This window comes from Erinaceus europaeus, chromosome 4 (genome assembly GCF_950295315.1).
Source record: "Erinaceus europaeus chromosome 4, mEriEur2.1, whole genome shotgun sequence".
Classification (NCBI taxonomy): Eukaryota; Metazoa; Chordata; class Mammalia; order Eulipotyphla; family Erinaceidae; genus Erinaceus; species Erinaceus europaeus.
Window position 1 is genome coordinate 139,879,620 of NC_080165.1, and position 17,816 is coordinate 139,897,435.

Sequence of the window (17,816 nt, forward strand, 5' to 3'; positions counted from 1 at the left end):
TTTATTAAATTGGAACCCAATGTGGAACTCTGGAACTCCACACTGGAACACCACCAAACTCAGTATTGCACAGATGTTTTAACTTAAGAGTAAAAGAAAAACAAGGGACCAGGTGGTGGCTCACTCAGTAGAGCACACATGCTACCAGGCACCAGGACTTAGGTTCAAACCCCCAAACCCCAAAGAGGAAGCTTCCCAAGTGGAGGAGCACTGCTGCAAGTGTCTCTCTCTCTCTCTCTCTCACTCTCCCTCTATCTCTGTCTCTCACCCTCTGTCAAAAAAGAAAAATGAAAAAGAAAATAATGACCACTGGGAGCTGTGAAGTCAAGGTGCAGGTACTTCTTCTTCTTCTAGCGTTTGCCCTTCTTCCGTAGTCAGTTAAATGGCTTTGAAAGTGACTGGGATCCATGTGGATTCAGTTGGCTAGGAAGGATCGTCAGTTTCCCCAATGAATGGGTACTCACGGGATGCACCACGAGAAGGTCGATCCAATGAACCCCAGTGATAACCCTGGTGGCAGGTAGGAGGGAAAGGAAGGAAGGAAGGAAGGAAGGAAGGAGAAAGATAGAATAAAGGGAAGGAAGAGAGGGAGGAAGGACAAGAAAGGGCCAGGCGGTGCACACCTGGTTAATTGCACACATTATAGTGTGCAGAGATCTGGGTTCCCACCTGTAGGGGGAAAGCTTCATGAGTGGTGAAGCAGGACTGTCTCTCGCCCTCTCTATCTCCCCCTCCCCTCTCAGTTTCTCTGTCTCTATCCAATAATGAATACATAAAAAATATATATATATTTTTAGGGAGCTGGGCGGTAGCGCAGTGGGTAAAGCACACATGGCACAAAGCACAAGGACCAATGTTAAGGATTCCGGTTGGGGCCCCCGGCTCCCCGCCTGCAGGGGAGTCACTTCACAAGTGGTGAAGCAGGTCTGCAGGTGTCTGTCTTTCTCTTCCCCTCTCTGTCTTCCCCTCCTCTCTCCATTTTTCTCTGTCCTATCTAACAATGACGACATTAACAGCAATAACAATAATAACTACAACAATAAAACAACAAGGGCAACAAAAGAGAATAAATAAATAAATATTTTAAAAATATATTTTTCTAAAAAAGGAAGGAAGAAACAGGAAAAAGAATAGAAGAAAACAGATGAAGACAACTGACTCTGCTTAGTGAAACCTGTTGAATGACTAATAGCATAGAAATACAGACAAAGAGCTGAAACCTGGAACTTTCAGTTGGTAGCAAGATCAAAATCTGTTCTGTGTTTATCTTTCCTCTCACCAGAAGGAGTGAAAGTCACCGTGCACTCTTCTCTTTGTTGTCCTCATCCACAGATGGCCAAGACTACCCCCGAGCAGCCTACCAGCAAGTAATCCAGCCCGCTCTTCCTGGGCAGCACCTGCCTGGGGTCGGTATGAGAGGTCTGCCTCCTGTGCAGAAGGTGGTCCTGAACTGTCCCAGCCCCTGGGGCCAAGAAGAGAGGCTGGCACAGGGAGACTACGCCCCAGGAATCCCTGAGTACCAGTAAGTAGGGGAGCGTCAAGTTTCAGATATTCTGAATATGAAAGAGGAAAACCCGTGTAAGCAAAATGGACCAGAACTCTCTGTTGGTTTGCTACCCACGTTAGTGACCAAGTCACACAGTGGAACAGGAAGCAGATTGACAAGAATCTCTTCACCAGAAATACAAAGCCACTAGTGACTAGTCAAAATTCTCTTGAAGGAAAGGCCCTTAAGATGCCACATCATACCACTTTCTTTCCCTTTTAGGCCACTTGGCTTTTTAGCCATAAAGTAGATTTTTAATGTTCTCTTCAACTTCCACTAGTAGGGATATAGATATATGGAGTTTCTATACCTGCTCAAATTCATTTCTTTTTAAAACTTGACACCTCATAATTGTAAGCCCTATGCTTTAGCACCATGCCACCCCACCAACCACCTTAATGTTTGAGGATTCTTTTTTTCAAAAGATTTTTTAAATGAACTTATTTATTTATTAATGAGAAAGATAGAAGGAGAGAGAAAGAATCAGACATCACTCTGGTACATGTGCTGCTGGGGATTGAACTTGGGACCTCACACCTAAGAATCCAATACTTTATCCACTGCACCACCTCCCGGACCACAAGATTTTTTATTTATATGAGAAAGAGAACCCATTTCTTACTTCAAGATTCTAAATCCAATTAGTTCTCAATAGAAATAAACTGGGGTTGTCGTTTATTTTGTTTTTGTAGTAAAAGCATTTGCACATGGAGATGATTATTACATCTTTCCTATGCTTATTCCGACAACAAACTTGTGGCTTTCTTGACTCAGTTATCTATTTCTTTTAAAAAGTAGCTTTATTTATTTATTTACTTACTTATTTATTTTGGATAGACAGAAACTGGGATGGAAGGGAGGGGGGAGAGAGAGAGAGAGAAAGAGATTTCTGCACCACTGTTTCACCACTTGTGGTGAAGCTTTCTCCTGCAGGTGGAGGCTGGGAGTTGGGGACTTGAACCTGGGTCCTTGTACACTGTAATATGCCACTCTGCTGGGTATACCATTGCCTAGCCACCATTTTTTAAAGTCATTTTTCTCCTCCTGGTTCTTTTGGTTCTTTTTTGAAATTTCCTTTTCTCATCATTTATGGATCTATAGTAGACAAAAAAAAACACTCATGTAAATAGAACTTCCTGACAGGACAGAATTAGAAAGTAGATAAAATGTCCACTCTTGTTCAAACACAGTTTCTTGCATACTACAAAAAGTAAAACTGAAAATCCTGTGAAGGGGGTGGGGGAGATAGCATAATCGTTATGCAAAGAGGCTCTCATGCCTGAGGCTCTCAGGTCCAGGCCCAGTCCCCTGTGCCACCACAAACCAGAGCTGAGCAGGGCTCTGCAAAAAAAAGGGGGAGGCAGGGCGGTAGAGCAGCGGGTTAAGTGCACATGGCAGCAAAGTGCAAGCACTGGCTTAAGAATCCCAGTTTGAGCCTACGCCCCTCCCGCTCCCCACCTGTAAGGGGGTCGCTTCACAAATGGGAAGGCAGGTTTGCAGGTGTCTATCTTTCTCTCCTCCTCTCTGTCTTTCCTGCCTCTCTTGATCTCTCTCAGTCCTATACAACTACAACAACAGCTATAACAATAATAACAACAAGGGCAACAAAATGGGAAAAATACCCTCCAGGAGCAGTGGATTCGTAGTGCAGGCACTGAGCCCCAGCAATAACCCTGGAGGCAAAAAAAAAAATAAAAATAAATAAATAAAATTTAAAAAGAAGAAGAAGAAAAATCCTATGAAGGTATTTTAAAACTCTAGAAACTAGTCATTGACCCAAATGTTTATGAACAGGGAAAAAAAAGCCGTTCAGATAAGGTACACGTCTTTCTTTCCCTTTACTTTCAAACCCACTTATCCTCAACATTTCTTTTTTTTAATATTTTATTTATTTATTCCCTTTTGTTGCTCTTGTTGTTTTATTGTTGTAGTCGTTGTTGGATAGGACAGAGAGAAATGGAGAGAGGAAGGGAAGACTGGCAGAGAAAGTAAGACACCGGCTGACCTGCTTCACTGCTTGTGAAGGGACTCCCCTGCAGGTAGAGAGCTAGGGGCTCAAACCGGGTTCCTTATGCGGGTCCTTGTGCTTCGCGCCACCTGCACTTAACCAGCTGTGCTACCGCGGACACTCTCAATCCTCAACGTTTCTTTCCAGGGATGTCTCTTATTGTCTTCTAAACAAAATTGTATAGATTTTAAGTAATGGGATTGGACAAAGTGTGAAGTTGCAGCAGGGTTAGCAGTGCACTCTTTCAGAAGAAATACCTAAAAATCCAAGAAAAAAAATCAAGCATCTTTATGAAATATGTTTTTGGTGGGTAAGGGTAGCAATGGCAGTTTTTAAAAATCAACACTTATCTCAAAACACATGTAGGTTTACAGAAGAATTTCAGAGATAGTAAAGAGTAATTGCTTTTTTGTTTTTAAATATTTCATTTATTTATTTATTAATGAGAATGATAGGAGGACAGAAAGAACCAGACATCACTCCAGACATGTGCTTCCAGGGATTGAACTCACGACCTCATGCTTGAAAGCCCAATGCTTTATCCACTGAACCACCTCCTGGACCATAAGAGTAATTGCTTTCTTTAACCACCACCACCCCCCCCCCTTTTTTTTTTTTAGTTAATCTAGCCTCCTTGGATTTATTTTATCATTTAGAATAATGAAAAACAAGTTCAGCTAATATAGCTAATATAGCTAAGTCTCTTCTTACTGATAATATGAAAGGAACTTTAATACAGAAAGTTCACTCTGCCATTAATCTTAATGATTTTTTTTTTTCTTTTCTTTTTTACCAGAGCACTGTTCAGCTCTGGTTTATGGCAGTGTGGGGGATTGAACCTGGGACTTGAGAGCCTCAGGCATGAAAGTCTCTTTGCATAACCATTATGCATTCTGCATTATAACCATTATTATACCCCCACCCGATTTTGGTTTTCTCTAGAAGTTATTTTCAGGGGCTGGGTGGTGGTGCATCTGGTTGAGTGCATATGTCACAGTACACAAGGACTCAGGTTCGAATCCCCAGTCCCCACCTGCAGGGGGTAGCTTTGCAAGTGGTAAAGCAGGATTTGAGTTATCTCTGTCTCTCTCCCTCTCTGTCACCCCCTTCCCTCTCAATTTCTGGCTGTCACTAACCAATAAATAAATAAAGATAATAAAAAAATTTTTTTAAAAATGAAAGAAGTTATTTTAATACTATCAAGTCCCTAACATTTGTTTAGCAAATGAACAAGCATCTTATAACAAATAAGAGATTTAGATCTAAAGGGATTTATTGAAAAAGGGATCCCCATGAGATAAAGGCATGTTGTAAAGTATATTTTTCTCTATAGCACTAAAAATATAAGTATGGGTCCATGAGATAGCTCAGTGGGTAGAGGACATACCTTACTGTGTGCAAGGACCTGGGTTCAAGTCTCAGCACCACAGGGAGGTACTATGGATGACACCCAGGGAAATTCTACAAATGATGGAGCAATGCTGTGGTTTCTCTGTTCTCCACTATGTCTCTCTCTTCCTGAAATAAAAAGAATGGGGGAAGGAGGCCAGCGTTAGCTCAGTGGATCAAGCGCACATGACGCAAAGTGCAAGGACCTGCATAAGGATACCGGTTTGAGCACCCAGCCCCTCACCTGCGGGGGGGGGGGGGGGGCGCACTTCACAAGTGGTGAAGCAGGTCTGCAGGTGTCTGTCTTTCCCCCTCTCTGTCTTCCCCTCCTCTCTCCATTTCTCTCTGTCCTATCCAACAACAACAACAATAATAACAATGATAAACAAGGGCAACAAAAAAGGGAAAAAATAGCCTCTAGGAGCAGTAGATTCATGGTGCAGGCACTGAGCCCCAGCAATAACCTGCAGACAAAAAAAAAAAAGAATGGGGGAAAAAGCTGCATGAAGCTCTATTGCCACAAAAAAAAAAAAATAAATAAAAATAAATAAATAAATAAATAAATAAATAAATACCACTTCCTCACCATGTACATTTTAGAGCAGATATTCTTTTTTTTTTTTTTTTTGCCTCCAGGGTTATTGCTGGGGCTTGGTGCCTGCACTACGAATCCACTGCTCCTTGAGGGTATTTTTCCCATTTTGTTGCCCTTGTTGTTGTGCTTGTTGTCATTGTTATTGTGGTCATAGCTGTTGTTGTTACTGGACAGGACAGAGAGAAATGGAGAGAGGAGGGGAAGACAGAGAGGAGGAGAGAAAGATAGACACCTGCAGACTTGCTTCACCGCCTGCGAAGCAACCTCCTGCAGGTGGGGTTGAGCATGTATTCTATGTTATTTTATCTTAAACATTCAGAGCTTTTTATTTATCTTTTTGGTAAAATCATGACAGCATTAACAACAATTCTATGAAATTGGCTATACCTTAAGCATTTTTTAAATTTATAGTAAGAGACAATCCTAAAATCAACAAATAACCAACCAGATTCCTACTACTCAGTTTCACAATGTTAGTGGGCTGTTGCATTTGTTTCAAAGCATTTTTAAAGAAATGAGACATTAGGGTCCAGGTGGTGGCACATCTGGTTAAGCGCATACATGACATTGCACAAGGACCAAGCTTCAAGCCCTTGGTCCCCACTTGCAGGAGGAAAGCTTCACAAGAGGTGAAGCAGGACTGCAGGTGTCTCTCTCTGTCTCTTCTTCTCTGTCTCCCTCTCCCCTCTCAATTTCTCTCTGTCTCTACCTAATAAATAAATTAATTTAATTAAAAAGACTCATTTTAAAAGAGAGTGAAAAAATAAATGAAATATGACAATTTCCAGTCCCCCTATCAGTTAGAATTCAGAAGGGAATTTCACATGGGGAATTGTGTGTTTACAAAATGGGTAGAAGTTGGCAATTTAGACTGGGTTTCTAAGACTATAGAACACAGAAGAGGACATCCAAGAGGCTATGTGCCCCAGCGTAATCACAGAGGCAGCGGATCTGAAACCCAGCATAGAAGTCTACCGGCTAGGCCTACACCTCTGTGGTAGAGTACAGATTCAGGAGACCAGCACCGATGCAACTAGTAGGCCCATTCCCTGTCTGCTAGATCTGCACTATGGAAAGATACCCTTGCCACTGAGGTTCTGTGGCAGGACACTGGGCTGCTTCCTAAGGAACTCAGCACCTCATAATGGCACTCCGCAACAGAAACAACAAAACAGGCAAAAGAAAAGCATTTCTTTCTGCCTCTTATGCCTCATGCAAGTGTGTCTGGTGATTGTTGTCACTGTGGAAGTACTGAATACTGTATTAGTGGTAAAGATACCAGAAGCAGGTATCTTTCTCTCTCTATTGTCCCCTCCCCTCTCAATTTCTCTCTGTCCTGTCCAAGAAAAAAGAAAGAAAGAAAGAAAGAAAGGGAAAATGTCCATCAGGAGTAGTGGATTCATAGTGGTGGCATCGAGCCCCAGCAATAATGGTACCAATAGCAATGGTAGGAACTTCTTTAAAGGATCTGCAAAATCAAGTTTCACTCATAGATCAACAACATGCTTTTATACATGCGTGGCTTTTTCCTACCTTTCAATATGTAAATAAATATTATCTACCATGGGTCCTAAGTCCTGTCTTTTTATCTGAATGCCTATAACACCAGTCTTATGTGTCCTCCATTATATAAATTTGTTTTATGGGTGGTCTTGTCTCTCCTGTGCATGGGCTGTGTCTGCCCAATTGGACATTCCTGGAGTTGACAAATCAGATCTGATCCCTTCCTCTGCCCCTGCACAGGCCTTTACAGATGGCAGATGGCCAAATTGTATATTGACTGAAACCTGATGGATGTTGCTCCTCACCCTTCTGTCTTAGAAAAGAAATGAAGGCCGAGAAAAGGAGCATCTCTGGGATTTGCCCACAGTTGCTCTTTATTTTGTTCTTTGAGTGCTGCTCATCTCTGTTTTATTTTGGTGCTGGGGACTGAACCTGTGATATCAGAGTTTCAGGCATGAGAGGCTTTCTGCATAACCATCATGTGATTTCTCCAACCCCTTCACAGTTCTTTCCTTTTTTTTAATCTTTTAAAAACATTTTATTTGGGGAGTCCGGCGGTAGAGCAGGTTAAGCGCACATGGCGCAAAGCGCAAGGACCGGCGTAAGGATCCCAGATGGAGCCCCGGCTCCCCACCTGCAGGGGAGTCGCTTCACAGGCGCTGAAGCAGGTCTGCAGGTGTCTGTCTTTCTCTCTGTCTTCCCCTCCCCTCTCCATTTCTCTCTGTCCTATCCAACAACGACGACATCAGTAACAACAACAATAAAACAACAAGGGCAACAAAAGTAAATAAATATTTAAAAACTATTTTATTTATTTATTTTATTTATTTGATAGAGACAGAAAGATTGAGAGGGAGAGACAGAGAGACACCTATAGCCCTGATTCATCACTTGTGAAGTTTCCCCCCTGCAGGTGGGGACCAGGGGCTTGAATTTAGGTCTTTGGGTACTGTAATGTGTGCACTTAACCAGGTTTGCCACCACCTGCCCCTCCCCCACCGCCTTCACAGTTCTTGAAAGTATTCTGGGAGTTGGGCAGTAGCAGTGGGTTAAGCGCACATGGCTCGAAGCACAAGGACGGGAGTAAGGATCTCGGTTCGAGGCCCTGGCTCCCCACCTGCAGGGGAGTTTCTTCACAGGCAGTGAAGCAGGGCTGCAGGTGCCTTTCGGAGCCCTCCCTGTCTTCCCCTCCTCTCTCCATTTCTTTCTGTCCTATCCAACAACGACAATATCAGCAACAACAATAATAACTACAACAACAATAAAAAGGGCAACAAAAGGGAAAATAAATAAATAAAATGAAATAATTTTTTTTTTAAAGTATTCTGTCCCTGGCAGAAATCTTGGTGCTGTGGTATCTTTCATTCTCTCCCTCTGTCTCAGTCTCTGTCTCACTTTTATTAATCTGAAAAAGCCCAGAGCAATGAAAGCTTTGTTTAAAAATATATATATATTTGTCCCTCAAGGTTTGCCTAGGTAACAAATGACAATTAACTTTAATATATTCATTTACAGGGACCAGCAGTATAACCAGCCACCGAAAAGAGCCGGAGTGCCTGAGGAGTCCTCGGAGCGTCCTGCAGAGCTGAGGCCACAAGGTCACCAGGCTCCTTCTCCAGCTGCTATTCCGAGACCCCCTAGTAACCCTCTAGCCAGAGGAACTCTGAAAACGAGCAATTTGCCAGAAGAGTTGCGTAAGTTGTTTGCAGTTCTGCTTTCCTTCTCATCAGGACTTAGACTTTGAGAACTCTTGGATGATTGCTCATCCATAAAATTAGGTATTTCTAATATCCACAGGGAAATGAAATCTAGTCTTTCTTTTGTGCTTTAAAGTCTCTAGCATTTTTAGATGAATATTTTTTAATGATTCTGAACTGGCCAGCATTCTTCTCATCGTATTTACCCTTTGATTTTCTTCAACGTATACTCCAACAGCAAAAAACTCCAACCCTTTTGGCTCTTCTCAGTGATGTTTCTGAGTGGACTTGTTCCTGAGTAGATTAATTGGCTCCAATCCATGTGGCATTGGTCAGGGGCTAACATCTCACCATAAATTAGCAGCAGCCATCAAGAACGAGGTCATTTCCTGGAGGAATGAGTGAGCTTGTTTGGAAAAAGCAGCCTCACATTCTCCAAACTATTTTATAACCAAATGCAAACTAAGCCTTTTATTTAAAGAAGCATTTGACTTGGTATCTATCACGTGGTGGTTCTTTTTCCAGTATCTTAACAGCCACAACCAGAAATGTGAAACTATCCCCAAAAGGTCTGCCTATTAAGTTCAGAGGTCAGGTGGTGGCGCACCAGGTTGAGTGCACATGTTACATTGCGCAAGGACCGGATTCAAGTCCCTGATCCCCACCTGCAGAGGGAAGGCTTCAGGAGTGGTGAAACAGGGCTGCAGGTGTCTCTCTTTTTCTGTCTCTCTCTTTCTCTCTCCCCCTTCCTTCTTGATTTCTGTTTCTACCCAATAAATGAAGATAATTAAAAAAGAAAAAGACAAAGTTCCAGAAATATGAGGCAAACAGGTGTGACTTGTGAAGTTGTCATATTCTGTTATGCTTGCTAAAGAAGCTCTCAAGTAATTCTATTTATTTTTATTTTTTAAAATATTTTATTTATTTACTAGAATAGAGACAGAGAGAATTTAGGGGGGAGATAGAGAGACAGAGCGACACCTGCAGCCCTGCCTCACCACCTGTGAAGCTTCCCCTCTGCAGGTGGGGACCAAGGGCTTGAACCCGGGTCCTTGCACACTGTAATGTGAAAGCTCAACCAAGTGCACCATGGCCTGGTCCCTAATTCTATTTATTTTACTATTTTTTTACCCCATTTTGTTGCCCTTGTTGTTGTAGTTATTGTTGTTGTTGGATAGGACAGAGAGAAATGGAGAGAGGAGGAGAAGACAGAGACTGGGAGAGAAAGATAAACACCTGCAGACCTGCTTCACCGCTTGTGAATCGACCCCCCGGTGGGAAGCCGGGGACTCGATCATTACATTGGTCCTTGCACTTCATGCCATGTGCACTTAACCTGCTGCACTACCGCTCGGCCCCCCCCCCCATTTTATTTTTTATTTATTATTGCCACCGGGATTATTGCTGGGCTCAGTGCCTACATAACATATTCACTGCTTCTGATAGCAATTTTTTCCTTTTTCTTTTTTATTTGTTAGGACAGAGAGAAATTGAGAGGAGAGGGGAAGATAGAGAGGGATAAAGATGGAGAGACACCTATGGGCCTGCTTTACTGCCAGGGGCTTGAACTCAGGTCCTTGTGCATGGTACCATGTGCTCTACCAGCTGTGCCACCACTTGGCCCCTCAAGTAATTCCAGGTAAACACTTCCAAATCCAGGCACCTCTTTGAAGTCCTATCCATTTTGTTAATTCCTGTTTGGGGACTTCTTTCTTAGTCAGTTAGGACTCTGAAAGATTTCTATGACAACAAGCCGTTGTTTTTCCTTCAAAAGGATTTGTCGGATCTTCAACTCCGATACATCCAAATTCTGAGCATTTCTGGAGAATGAAACCCCCCTATATAGGCTGTGATTCTGCTGTCCTGTCTGCAGATTCACCATAACCTGTAAAGGAACTCCCAAAGCTCTCATATAGGAAGTGGCCGAAGACCAAGTATTGAGAAGAAAATCAGTCGACTTTTCAGGCATCAATATGCCTGTCTATTGAAGTGAACCAATATGATCACTGTACACAATTTCATTTGAGAGACACATTAAAAAAAAAAAAAAACAAGCATCTAAACATAGATGAATACCCACAGATTCCTTTTTTTTTTCCCCCATACCCTCTGCCCCAGGGACTTCCTCAGATTTATCTCATCCTTTGCAGACTGAAAAACCAGCACAGAGAGAGATTGTTCATCTCTTACATTAATAAACTAGTCAGATCATTTCCTTCAAGCTTGAGATGCTTGGCCTGATTGAATTAAGTCCTTTTTCTCCTCCTTCTCCTTCTCCTCCTCCTCCTCCTCCTTCTTCTTCTTCTTTCATTTTATTCGATAGGGCAGAGAGAAATTGAGAGGGGAGGGGAGATAGAGAGGGAGAGAGAAAGATAGACACCTGCAAGACCTGCTTCTCCACTTGTAAAGCGTTCCCTGCTGCAGCTTGGGAGTGGGGAACTTGAACTCAGTGCCTTGTGCGGGTCCTTGTGCATAGCACTATATGCGCTTAGCCAGGAGAGCCCTGTGGGTCAAGTCTACGGACACAGTAGCACCTGCTAGTGCAGGCTGACCTGAGCAAGTCAATAATGCTGCACTGGCCAGGGACGGATGATGTCTCTCCTTCAAAGCGATGATCTGGTCAAAACACAGGTTCTAGGTGTTGATTTTTTTTCCCTTAATATGCCATGTGGTTTCTCAGAAGACCTCCTCAGCTTGTTTTAGCCTGCCAGCTCTCCACCTCCACCATATGCTCTCTCTCTTTCACTTTCCCATCACCTCTCTTTCTCTTTCTTTCTTTCCTACTAGAGCCCTGATAAGCTCTGGTTTGTGGTGGTACAGGGGATTGAACCTGGGACTTTGGAACCTCAGCCGTGAGGGTCTTCTTGTATAACCATTATGCTATACACACACACACACACACACACACACCTGTGCCTCTTCTTTCAACCTGAGTCTGCAGTACTGCTTGAATCAGAGCCTCTTGCCCCCTTCAGACTGTGGAGCTCTGGATAGCAGCCAGGGGGCTTGGCAGTGGTGAACCCAGTTAAGTACATAATATGAAGAGCAAGGATCCACGCACAAGGATCCGGGTTCAAGCCCCCAGCTCCCCACCTGCAGAAGGGATGCTTTACAAGTGGTGAAGCAGGTCTACAGGTGTCTCTCTTCCTCCCTCTCTATCCGCCACACCTCCTTTCTCAACTTCTCTTTGTTCTATCCAATGAAATGGGGAAAAAAAAATGACCACGAGGAGCAGTGGATTCAGGCTAAAAAAAAGGATTGCAGACACAAGCCCTGAGACCACCCACCCCCTTTCATCCTGTGGTTTCCCTTGATTATCCTAGAAGGGTAGTTGGCATTTTATACAATATGCAAGTATTATTGAAATAGAATAATATAGGAGTAGCGCAGCGGGTTAAGTGCACACGCTATGAAGCACAAGGACCGGCATACGGATTCCAGTTCGAGCCCCCAGCTCCCCACTTGCAGGGGGGTCGCTTCACAAGCAGTGAAGCAGGTCTGCAGGTGTCTGTCTTTCTCTCCCCCTCTCTTTTCCCCTCCTCTTTCCATTTCTCTCTGTCCTATCCAACAACAATGACATCAATAACAATAATAACTACAACAATAAAAAAACAAGGGTAACAAAAGGGAATAAATAAATAAATATTAAAAAATAAATAGAATAATATGACAAAGTTTCTTTAAAAAATGTAAAATATCTCTCATAGGGAAAGTTTTTATCACTTATTCGATGGACACAGCTGTGGAGATGGTGAAATTCGTGAACTTTCTGTTGGTAAATGGCTTCCAAACAGCAGTAAGTATTATATCCAAAGAGAAGACTGAATAATTAACGTCAGTACAGTCAAAATTAAAGGAGAAGGCGAAAAAGTATGGGTGGCTACTGATGTTTTAAATGATATCATTGGATAGGCCAGGGAAATAGCTCAGCATTAGAGAACAGGACTGTAAGCCTGAGGTTTCAGGTTCAAACCCAGTACAGTCATACACTAGAACTGAACAGAGCCCTCACAAAAATAAGTAGTAAATAAGTCATATTATTTGTTTTATATTATTACGAATTAAACACATTTTCTAGCTTCTAAACTAACTAAAAGTCTCCAGCACTTTTTCCCTGCATGTTTTTTTAAAAATGTAATTCTTTTTACTGACTTAACAGTTATTGACAAGACTATAGGATAAGGGGGGGGGGTACAATTCCATACAATTCAATTTCCACCATCAGAGTTCTGTATCCCACCCCTCTACTAGAAGTTTCCCTATTCTTCATCCCTCTGGGAGTATGGACCAAAGATCTTCATGGGGAACAGAAGGTAGAAGGTCTGGTTTCTGTAATTGCTTCTCTGCTGGACATGGGTGTTGGCAGGTGGATCTGCACCCTCAGCCTGTCTCTCTCTTTCCCTAGTGGGGCGGGGATCTGGGAAGTTGGGGTTCTGGAACACATTGGTGAGGTCGTCTGCCCGGGGAAATCAGGTTGGCTTCATGGTAGTAGCATCTGCCACTTGGTGGCTGAAAAAGCAGTAAGATATAAAGCAGAACAACTTGTTTAATAATCAGGAACCTGGGAGTTGGGTGGTAGCAATTTTTGCCTGGGCCCTATAGCTAATACCCTGCATGCTTTATAATGGTCCTGAGTACCCACGGCCAAACATACATGCTGAGGGATATAGCACACCCTTGCTCCACTTTGTCCCTTTGTACCAGTCACACTTGCTCAAGTTGTGCTTCCTACAATGCAAGAAGCTGCAGGTTCACCAGGTCACCTGTTTATTTGACAAGGTCCCTTTGTTCTGTGCTTGGATGTGAGGTTTGAAGTAGAAGTCTTACAGCCTGGGTCCCCTACAGAGCACAGCTGCCATTCCACACCTTGATGTGGCAATGACACTTCTACACAGGGACTACATGATCTGGTTCTTGGCTCAGCTAGCAAAGGTTCAGGGTAGATTTAACCCAACCCTGTAGTTCACTGTGGTCTTAGCCCAAGGAATCTTAGTAAGCACACTCTCTCCAGGTGCCCCTGCAGTACCTTGAAACAGCACAGCTAAAAGCTATGCAAGTCTTTCTTTTGGATAAATCAAATATCACAGGAGGCTACCTAAAGAATTGACTTTCTTCAAGCCCTCACTTTTTTTTTTCTTTCCTTTCCAAGAGGGCTTCTCAGAGTATTTAACAAGAATGAGTTCTGGAAAGGAGTGAACAATTAAAGGAAATAATAAATAAACAGAAGTGCTGAAGGATAAAATGGAAGTCCTTCGTAACTATATATCAGTTTTTAAAGCATTATTTAACAGGAGTCTTGTTTTAATTCTTCTTTATTCTGTAATGCAACTTTATAAATACAGGAGTGTTTGGGGAAATATATAATTCAATTTTATAACTATTAAGAGAGCAACACTTCAATGTCCTATTTCTGGAGAAAGTCAGTACTATGGTACCCATGACATGAAATAAAATTTCAAGACATATGGCCAGTATTTCAGAGATCTTGTCTTTGCTCATGTCCAAATAACCAATTAATGCTCCCCAGGAAATAAACCAGGGTTTTGTGACCTTAAGTTAGGGGATGCTTAGGCAAGATTTAAATCTGTCCCTTGAAGCCTTGAGGTTTCAACTTGTCCCATTCTGAACAGCAGGACTATATAGGAATTCAACAAGATCCATTAATAGAATTAAAAAATAATAATGTAGTAGGCTAACCAGAGATGGTTTAAAGGGAAGAAGACAAGATTTTCAGGGTTGAGACCCCCAGCTAAGATCCCTAGTATCTTGGTCTCATAAAATAAAATTCAGGGGCAACTGAGGGAAACTTATTAATACTAGAGGAATTATTTTCAAAGTTCTGAGTGAAATTTGGGGGAATACGTGGGGAATAGGACAATATTCCAAGTCTAGCAAAAGCAAAGCATTGTTACCACCTGTAGGTCTAAAGAAACAAGAGCCAAATGGTTACTGCAGCCTGGCTTGTTAGGGTTGCCAGGACGTACAACAGGTGGGGACACTTCAACATTTGGAATTTCTTCCTTCACAGTTCTGGAGACTAGAAGGCCAGTTATCAAGGATTTGTTCTGAGACCTTTCTCCTTGATTATTTTTACCTGGGTCTTTACTCTGTGTATCATAACCTTCTCTTATGAGGACTCTGACCACATGCCCATTGATCATCAAACATATTAAAGCAAGAATCATCCAAACTGAAAGGGAAGCCATTTCATTTTCTGTGTTCCACCAGATACACACACACACACACTGAACTGTTATTACCTATTATATATATTTGACAGTTTGGTGTCTACCACACATGATCTCATTCCATAGGAAGCTTAGAATCAGGTTGAAGATAAAGTTAACATGAATGAAACATTTAGTAAAGGAAAGAATAGGATAATGGATTTAAATTATCTAGTGTGGCTGGTGGTCACAAAAAAGTAGGTTAAGGGAGGGGAGAAGGACCAAGTCAGTATGTGGGAAGAGTCACAGAGGGTATGTGGAGGTGGTAGAGGCCCTGTGCTGTGCTATTTATTTGTTTATTTATTTATCTATTTATTTAGGGGGAGGAGTATACAAGATACCAGTGTAGGGAGCTAAGTAGACAAGTCATGGGGAGAAGTAGAGGTAGGGCTGGACAGCAGATGACACTAAAAGTTTGATGGACTTGATCGGCTCTAAAGGGCAGAGTGACATTTCAGACAATTGATCTGGGAACACTGTGACTCAAATAACAGTGACTCAAAGAACTCTCCAGGAGCCACCTATCCCAAAATATAATCCCACTTCCAATCAAGAGCACCTTGTACACACACATGCTCATACACACACACACACACACACACACACACACACACACACACACACACACACACACACACCGCTTTGCAGGATAGATACAAGTCCAAGAAAAGCCTTCTTATCTGATCTTCTGTAGAACAGAAAATAATGGTTTTTCTCCCCTTCCAATATTCCTCCAAAGGCGTGATATTTAATATTAGTCTTGTCAAGGCCTGAGAGTTCCACCTCTTGACTTTCGTGGTCAGCTTGTTCCCCCACAGCTCAGTAATTGCTTTTGTGACTGAATCTAGGATCAGTTCCAAGTTTCATTCACTCCTTTTCGATGTATAGATCAAAACTGGACATAATACCGTAATAATGACCTGGATAGTTCAAGTCATACACCACAACAGGATCTTGTGTGACACACAGCTATTAAAATGTCTCAGAATCATGTTTACCTTTCAAGTCACAGAGATAGGTCGATTAATCAATGATCCACCCATCCATCAATAGTTGTGGTATGTATACCACTCACTGGCTTATCTCCAACTAGTACATCTACTTTATCTCTTAGACTTTAAACACCTGATCGTTGGGAGTCAGGCGGTAGCACAGTGGGTGAAGCACACATGATATAAAGTGCAAGGATCATCATAAGGATCCTGGTTCCAGCCCCTGGCTCCCCACTTGCAGGTGTCTACCTTTCTCTCCTCCTCTCTGCCTTTCCCTCCTCTCTCCATTTCTTTCTGTCCTATCCAACAACAACAATAAAAACTACAACAATAAAACAACAAGGGGAGCAAAAGGAAATAAATAAATATTAAAAAATTGACCGTTATTTTAATGAAAGGGAGACACACACACACACACACACACACACAGAAAGACCAGAGCACTGATTAACTCTGGTTTATTGTGGTGCTGGGGACTGAACTGGGGATCTCAGATCCTCCGGCATGAAAGTCTTTTGCATAACCATTATGCTGTCTTCCCAGCTCTTTTTTTTTTTTTTTTTAAACAGTATTATATACCCAGACACATTTTTGATATGTTCCCATTATTCCCTCATTATGGATATTAAATACATAAGTGCCCTAATGTTGCAATGGAACATTTGAAGGATTTATATTTTGTTTTTAGACTAGTATGCCCCACCCTGTAAAAAAAAAATCAAAAACATTTTGCAATTTTGAATGTGTCCAGTCTCCCTTGACATATTCTCTTGCTCCCCATCCAAAGCTTTCTTATTAAGAACCACCTCCCACATCTTTTTCTTATAGATTGACATATTTGAGGACAGAATCCGAGGCATTGATATCATTAAGTGGATGGAACGCTACCTCAGGGATGTGAGTATATTCCCCAAATCTAAACTTGTTTTGGGGGTGCAAGGAATAATCAGGTGGTTTTTTTTGTTGTTTTGTTTTGGGTTTTTTTGATGTTTTCTGAAGGAAGCACTGGCATAACCCACCACTGTCCAAAGTCCAGAGATTCCCAACAAAGCCTCCCTTGTTGGCAGCTGTGCAGACTTGGAAGGGAAGAACCGGGTCACCCTCTTGGACATGCACAGGCAGGAAATAACAGTCAAACCAGACACAGGTGGTTGATAACAATCAGAGCAAACATTTTTTTTTCCACCAGAAGAGGAAGGGAGGAAATGAAGGGGTAGGGGTGGGGGACGGGGTGACAGCTTTCCATTTAATCCAAGGCCACCCCCTAAGTGTTTCAGAAGGGCCAAAGAGATTTCCTGGGGCTGTCTCACAGGCCTAGTGGCACAGCCCCCCAGGGTACCCCCTTGCTCAGCAGCCCTGGGTTTGTTTTCCACGGGCAGAATCTATAGCAGCTACTGTGTTTCAACAAGACAGAAATTGATTGCTGCCAGTGTGCCTGTGTCCAAGGCTTCTGTGCTGCTCTTCACAGGAGCGGTAGAGGACAGAGGCTCAGCAGGCTGGGCTTTCGCAGCTTTTCCTTTTGTCTGCAGGCTGATGTTTGCTTTGTGCTGGAGGGCCTGCTCCTCCTGCCTGCGCTAACTAACGTGGTCCCTGCAGCACACAGGGCAGCTGGAGTGCAGTCACTGACAGTTTGATCCAGCTGCAAGAGAAAGGGAGGGAGGGGGGAGGCTTGCATTGTGGATGCTGTAGAGCCCCCACCACCACCACCACCACAATGCAGAATCACTTAGCCATCCGGGCACTTATTAGACATTTATTAACGAGGGTTGTAGAAAATGGTGGGTAAAGCCACCTCCATTTAAGAGAGCTTTCTGGAGCTGTTTGCAGAGTGTGTGTGTGTGTGTGTGTGTGTGTGTGAG

The 17,816-nt window shown here is 42.7% G+C and overlaps 2 protein-coding genes across 6 annotated transcripts in view; one reads left to right on the forward strand and one right to left on the reverse strand.

Annotated features, from left to right (window-relative positions):
- TRAF3IP2 (TRAF3 interacting protein 2) overlaps positions 1 to 17,816 on the forward strand; it is a 69,053-nt gene that overhangs the window by 38,265 nt on the left and 12,972 nt on the right. For 2 of the 3 annotated variants that reach the window (XM_060190604.1, XM_060190605.1), the window contains exons 3-6: positions 1,333 to 1,522; positions 8,557 to 8,735; positions 12,446 to 12,534; positions 16,786 to 16,854. In XM_060190604.1, the coding sequence (XP_060046587.1) occupies positions 1,333 to 1,522; positions 8,557 to 8,735; positions 12,446 to 12,534; positions 16,786 to 16,854 (527 nt within the window). Of the gene's footprint in view, positions 1 to 1,332; positions 1,523 to 8,556; positions 8,736 to 12,445; positions 12,535 to 16,785; positions 16,855 to 17,390; positions 17,493 to 17,816 lie in introns of those variants that run through there. The other variant, XM_060190606.1, reaches the window with a different exon arrangement.
- Positions 17,106 to 17,816, reverse strand: part of LOC132538159 (potassium/sodium hyperpolarization-activated cyclic nucleotide-gated channel 2-like) — a 91,345-nt gene continuing 90,634 nt past the window's right edge. For all 3 annotated transcript variants that reach the window (XR_009549614.1, XM_060190615.1, XM_060190614.1), the window contains one exon: positions 17,106 to 17,596. Coding sequence is in view for 1 of the 3 variants with exons in the window: in XM_060190615.1 (XP_060046598.1) it covers positions 17,577 to 17,596 (20 nt within the window). In the remaining 2 variants the exon portion in view is untranslated. The remainder of the gene's footprint in view (positions 17,597 to 17,816) is intronic.